This window comes from Gastrolobium bilobum, unplaced genomic scaffold (assembly GCF_033153095.1).
Source record: "Gastrolobium bilobum isolate Gb01-03AN ecotype WA unplaced genomic scaffold, APGP_CSIRO_Gbil_v1 utg33886, whole genome shotgun sequence".
Lineage (NCBI taxonomy): Eukaryota > Viridiplantae > Streptophyta > Magnoliopsida > Fabales > Fabaceae > Gastrolobium > Gastrolobium bilobum.
Genome location: NW_026898003.1, coordinates 8,538 through 15,107, shown reverse-complemented (window position 1 = coordinate 15,107; position 6,570 = coordinate 8,538). Strand labels below are relative to the sequence as shown.

General features: G+C 36.8%; 1 protein-coding gene across 1 annotated transcript; it reads right to left on the bottom strand.

Annotated features, from left to right (window-relative positions):
• Positions 1 to 397: 397 nt before the first annotated feature.
• Positions 398 to 2,174, bottom strand: LOC133312093 (auxin-induced protein X10A-like). The gene is made up of 2 exons (XM_061513242.1): positions 1,846 to 2,174; positions 398 to 426 (listed from the first exon to the last, which is right to left on the bottom strand). Exons 1-2 carry the CDS (start codon positions 2,096 to 2,098, stop codon positions 398 to 400), a joined length of 282 nt encoding a protein of 93 aa, XP_061369226.1. The 5' UTR covers positions 2,099 to 2,174.
• Between the last annotated feature and the right edge of the window lie 4,396 nt (positions 2,175 to 6,570).

Genomic DNA, 6,570 nt, shown 5'->3' with positions numbered 1-6,570 from the left:
TGGAAAATCCCCAGTTGTCCGATTTATAGAGAAAACTCTGCCCGATTTTCGTTTACCCCGAGTAAGAATTAAGGTAGAAAAAGAAAAAGTTAACTCGTATTTTCGTAAGTTAAGTCTTCCGCTGTTTTCTGTTTTATCATATGTATGTTAATTGAACCGGCTCGAGACGGGGATGTTACACACAACACCAAAGGGGAAAAAAAAACGGCTGACTATATATATAATTTTTCGGCAGCAGAAGTGTATATAAATTCATTGAAATTTGTCCAAAATGTCTAATACCTCTGTTCATAACTATCTCACTCAGTTGCATTTTCCACTCACAAAAGAAAGATAAAAAAAGTGGCAGCTGTACAGTTTGCCTCAACTAATCTATGTTAGTCTCCTTTAGTATGATTTATAGCCCATTAAAGCGAGAAGTGAGGTCTAGGAAAGTGTAATGTCCCACATCGGTTGGAGAGGGGAATGAAGCATGCCTTATAAGGGTGTGGATACCTCTTCTAGTGTGAGGCCTTTTGTGGGGTGTCCCAAGAAACAAAACCGTGAGCTCGACGGTGCTTGTGCGCTGGGCAAAGCGGACAATATCATGCTACAGGGTTTGGGGCTGTTACATATGGTATCAGAGCAGGGCCTCTCATCCAGTACGGTGTGGTTCGAGGACGAACCAGGCGGAAGGCGCTTAAGCGCCCTGCCCGCGTAGTTTTTCAGCATACACCTGAGTTAGTAAAATTGTCATAACTTGAGCTACAGAGCTCCAAATGAGGAGCGGTTTGAAACCACGCGTAGCTAACGAAGAGATCTACAATATAGTAGAAATTGTGAAATAAATAGGAAGTAAATTAATGGTTTATAAATGGAATAAGAACATGATGTTAAGCTTAATTTATCTGATTCTGCAAGGTAATATGGTTATGATCACGCAATTGGCTATTTTAAATTCGTCGTCGTTTTAAAAAGAAAAACTTATCTGGATTTTAATTGAGCCAATATGATTGTAACTGCGCTTAATATCATAATGCGATGTTAACAAACCGGTTCTAGAACGGGCGCTTAAGCGCCCTGCCCGCGTAGTTTTTCAGCATACACCTGAGTTAGTAAAATTGTCATAACTTGAGCTACAGAGCTCCAAATGAGGAGCGGTTTGAAACCACGTGTAGCTAACGAAGAGATATACAATATAGTAGAAGTTGGGAAATAAATAAGAAGTAAATTAATGTTTTAAAAATGGAATAAGAACATGATATTAAGCTTGGTTTATCTGATTCCGCAAAGTAATATGGTTATTATCACGCAATTGGGCATTATAAATTCCGCATGTTTTAAAATGAAAAATTTTATCCGGATTTTTAATTGAGCTAATGTGATTGTAACTACGCTTAATATCATAATGCGATGTTAACAAACCGGTTCTAGAACGGGGTGTTACATTGATACCACTTGTAACGCCTGACAACTTGCAAGGATCAACGACTGTCCCCACACACTAACACGAGACTTTTCAGCGTGCTTTGTCCTCACTCGCACACTTCCCGGGAAAACTTCCCTGGAGGTCACCCATCCTTGAATTGCTCCAAGTCAAGCACGCTTAACTGTGGAGTTCTTCCGATCCGGGCTACCGAAAAGTAGATGCATCTTGTTAGTATAGGTAGTACCAATTAATTCTTATAAGTCATTCCCAACTGTACCGTCTCATACCAGCACAGTCTCTGGAATCCCTCTCTTTCGGGTGTTGATTTGATTCATTCATGTACCCCCGTCCCTAGAAGCCTGCCAGGAGCCGCTCCTTGTCCGTGCCCTTGCGCACCGGCGATCACTCCCCGCCCTCGTCAGCGCCCGGGATGTTACAGAAAGCTTCTTCCCTACAAGGAATTGTGAGAGTGAGACCACCCATTGGATGATCATATCCGAATTCTTCTTCTGCTTTGCTTAGTAATTCTTGAAATGAAGGTTGATTCAAGTATGAAATGGGAATCACAAACCGCTTCATTTTCTCTCCAACATACACTGCAAGATAGCCTTTTGGGACTTCCACAGCCTTGGAAGCTGCTTGGGTTACAGCAAATGATGCCCTTCTAATACCTGGTAAACGGAAGCCCATTGTTCTGAGTTGCAAAACACCAAGAACAATACAATGAATGCAAGAGCTTGTGTGAGAAAGAAATATCTGAATTCTCAATTTTTTGAATGACTTGTATTGGTTGAGAATGCCATGATGAGTATATATATATATATATATATATATATAGATATGAGAGTTTGAGGAAACAAATCTCTACTGAATTGAATGGTTGGTGGGCTATTTGATGGGGTCTAGTGAGAGACAAGGGCTAGTGATATGTCACATGGTATTGTCTTAATGGTTTTTATCAAGTATTACTTCAGATTTCAAAATTCATGCCAACTTGGTTGCCCCTTTAGAAAGAGACTTTTACAGCCAATAAGCTAATAATTGCATGGTTGATGTAAATGGCCTTCTTATTTTCCAGACAGGCTCAAAACTTATCACACAAGTTCTTCGTATTGATAAAATACCAGTACTTGAGATTTGACAATTCATGCCAACATAGTTGTCCCTTCAGAAAGAGACTTCACAGCCAAAAAGCTAATAATTGCAAAGCCGATGCAATGGCCTTCTTATGTTCCAGAAAGGCTCCAAACACATCACATAAGTTATTCATATTGATAAACTACCAGTTCTTGGAATCTAGTATACAGACCATAAATCTAACTGATAGCTATAAAATAATAATGGAATTGGAGGCAAAGGAAGACCACATTTTGTGAAAATATCCTATGTTACTGACTAATATCACTAGTAAATGGAGGGCATGATCCCAGACTTGAGCTAACGACTTTCCTAATCACTAAGACAGTAAAGTAAAGATTGTCTGCGGTAGAGTGGTTATGTAGATCTGTTGCACGTTGCACCCTCCCCGTAACACAAGTAGTACTAGATGTACATCCATTATATTGTCCATGCAAGACAAAAAAAAAAAAAAACAGTTACTTATAACCCTGTTGCATCATTAAATAAATTTAGAACTTTGTTGATTTGCTAAATTGCTGTGACTGGATAAATATCCAGTTGATAGAGCCAAACCATAGTTTGTGAGCTATTCCTATGGTCTTGCTACGAAGCGCTTAGATACAAGGCGCTCTTTAAAGAGAGTGGCTAAATACCTTATAGGCTAATTATATAGAAATTTATGTTTCTTAAAGCACTTAGATCCTTTTTATTTTATTTTTCAATTTTCCACTTTGGCCACTGAGCTAGTCAGAATGAGAATATCTGAAATTGTTGAGCAACTGCGGTTGACCTTCAGCACAACTAGCACCGAAATCTGATAAATACAGCCCTGATATATCAATGAATTTTGGAAAATTTTAGGCATATCTAAAACTTCAAGACAGACAGAAAAAAAAATTACAAATATGGAATTATAGATTAACCATACGTCAATGTTGTGAGAAAAAGCTTCTGCTATAGAACTAGGCCAGTATTATTCAAGGGAATAAATAAACCATGATACTAAGTCCATTGTTGCGCACCTGCCTAGGCAGGGAAGGTACCTCACGTATGATTTGGACCTTGGCACCTAAAAATTTTAATTTCATAAGAATATTATGCATATTTTTATTTCTGCGGTTACTAGTTACTGCATATAAGTTATCTGTATTTACTTTCAAAATGACGTTGTTTTAAAATTTAAATATTAAAAAATTATAATTATAAAGACTATAATAACTCTGAAATAAGTTAAAATTACAAAACACCATGATTTCTACTCAAAATAATATCGTATTAGATTTAGTGCATATAACTTAATAGCAGTGATTACTTAAAAAACGAATCCATTTTTTAAATAGTATATATTTTAACTTTGCCACAAATAAATTAATCCTTTTCCTTGGTCCTAGGAAAAGTACTTTTGCACTGCCCTTTCTAGGAATCACGTGTTCTATTCCTGTTTTGACATTTATCAGAACAACAAAGTCTGGTTTTTCTTACAGCAAGCAACCTTGCGCATACTTGGCAATATCCTAAGTGCAGGGAGAAGTGAACATTGTAATTTGTTAATAATAAACAGAAAATGCAGAGAAGCCACTTGAGTAGTTGAATTCATTGTCATTACACATAAAACAGAAGAAATGAATTTGCCATTCTGATTACATTTTTTTTCCCCGTTTCAGGAGAAAGGATGATCTTTACAAATTGAAATTATGCCTATTCAAGTTGTACAAAACGTCTATACTAATCTATGTCAGTCTCCTACAGTGTGAGATTTATAATTATAGCCCATTCAAGCGTGAAGTTATATGTTGGAAGACATCTTCACTGCACGGAATTGTGAGACCACCCATGGGATGATCGTATCCAAACTCCTCCTCAGCTTGACTCAACAAGTCTTGAAATGAAGGTTGGCTCAAGTATGAAACGGGTATCACAAACCGCTTCATTTTCTCTCCAACATACACTCCAAGATAGCCCTTTGGCACGTCCACAACTTTTGAAGATGTTTGGTTTGTAGCGATTAACGCCCTTCTGATACCAGGTAAACGAAAACCCATTGTTGTATGTGTTACGACTTTATAAGAGAAGGGTCTAAAAAAAGACTTGTAAATAATATGCAAGTTTTTGAATTTCGAATGTTTCAGGATATGAATGATTTGAGTTGGTTCTGAATTCTTGCAGCCATGAATATATATAGATAAATGGATATGTTAGAAACCTGAATGATCAGTGGAGGAGGGCTATATCAGATCAAAGTCATGGGACCTAATGGGAGACAATGGCATATAAGAGGTCACATGGTGTTGTCTTAGTGCACTTAATTTCTCAAGGATCAATGCAACACGTTATTGTAGACAACATAAGTCCCACCTTCTGGACCCAATGCCAACAGATTACCTCACTTGAAATAAAACAGACTTATCTGTGCAAAAGAAAGTCTAATGGGAACATGTTGACACTTATTTTGTGGAGGTGAGGGCCACCAACTTCATGTATCCAAATTTCACGGGGTGTTGCTTAGAATCTGACGAACATAAAAAAATGTGGTTCATAGTGGCTCGTGATCATGTAAATATTGGTTATCTTCTTGCCTCTAAACATTGCTTCATAGAGGTTGCATACCATTAATGTGATATTAGTTGGTATATGTATATCAGCAGCATTGTCAATCTGAAGTAACATGTGAGATGTCTAAAGCATGTCTACCATTGGAATAGATACAGCACAATGCATGAACAAACATTTGGTTTCACAAATGCAGGTGTCTTTAATTTCAAATGGGTCATCAGTTGGCTATTATCTAAGAAGATGGGGTATGCACTCCCATTTAACTTCCTAATCCTTGAAAGAGTCTTCTAAGACAATACCATGTGATCCCTTGTCTCTTAGTAGACCCCATCATAGTCCGGTCAAGATCATTCATTAATATTGTGGAATTTGATTGCAGAGGCCCTTAGCAATTATATATACACTAGTTTTTGGTTTCTCAAGCAATACAAGTCATTTTGCATCCTGAAGCATAAGAACTCAAATATTTCTTTCTTATACAAGTCCTCTGAGATCAATATATTGTTCTTTGTGTGGAGCAACAGAAAACAATGGGTTTCCGCATACCCAGTATTAGACGGACATCATTTTCAGCAACCCAAGCAGCCTCCAAGGGTGTTGAAGTACCAAAAGGCTACCTTGCAGTGTATGTTGGAGATAAAATGAGGCGGTTCGTGATTCCAATAGCATACTTGAACCAACCTTCATTTCAAGAATTACTAAGTAAAGCAGCAGAAGAATTCGGATATGATCATCCAACGGGTGGTCTCACAATTCCATGCAGGGAGGATGAGTTCCATGACCTCACTTCTCGCTTGAATGAGCTGTAAATCATGCTAATGGAGAATGAGATTAGTTGAGGCAAATTTGTACAGAAGGCGCTTTTTTTTTTTGTGAAGATTTTCCATTTTGGTTTCTTCATTGTAGCACTCCTTCGGAAGTTGAAAAAATGTTACCTGAATGAGACTTCTCTGTTCATTATTTTGGAAATCCTCTCACGCTAACCTACTTTTACTGTAAGGTCACAACTTGTTTATCTATAAAGACTAAAATAAGTGAAAAACTATATATATATATATATATATATGTGAGAAATTATACTCAACGTAAGATTCATCTCTAATGTTACACTCATATAAGAAGACATGCCTTTTTTTTTCTTTTTTTAAAAATTGATGGCCCCCATTTCATTTATCTCACAACATAAGATAACTTCTCTCATGCTACATGAGAGAAGTAAAGCTATATATGGGTTATATTACTCTCATGTTACATGAGATAATATAACTTCCTACACACCCATCGATTTCTGTGCTTTTTTTTTTTTTAATAAATAAAAGGGATCCACTACATGAATGTATCTACAACATGAGATAATATATCTCCTGTAACATAAGAGTAATATAACCCATAAAAGTTACTATATAACTACGAGAAAAAAAAAAGTTACTATACAAATATAGGAAAAGTATTTGTCTTCTTAAATTACACAATTTGTGTCATTTGTCATT

Bases quoted from the DNA above. Each gene is read 5' to 3' on its own strand.
- LOC133312093 (XM_061513242.1), bottom strand. From the start codon at position 2,098: ATGGGCTTCCGTTTACCAGGTATTAGAAGGGCATCATTTGCTGTAACC. The intron at 427-1,845 runs GTAACATCCCGG...ACACTTTCCTAG, and splicing joins TTGTAGGGAAGAAGCTTTCT to ACCTCACTTCTCGCTTTAAT.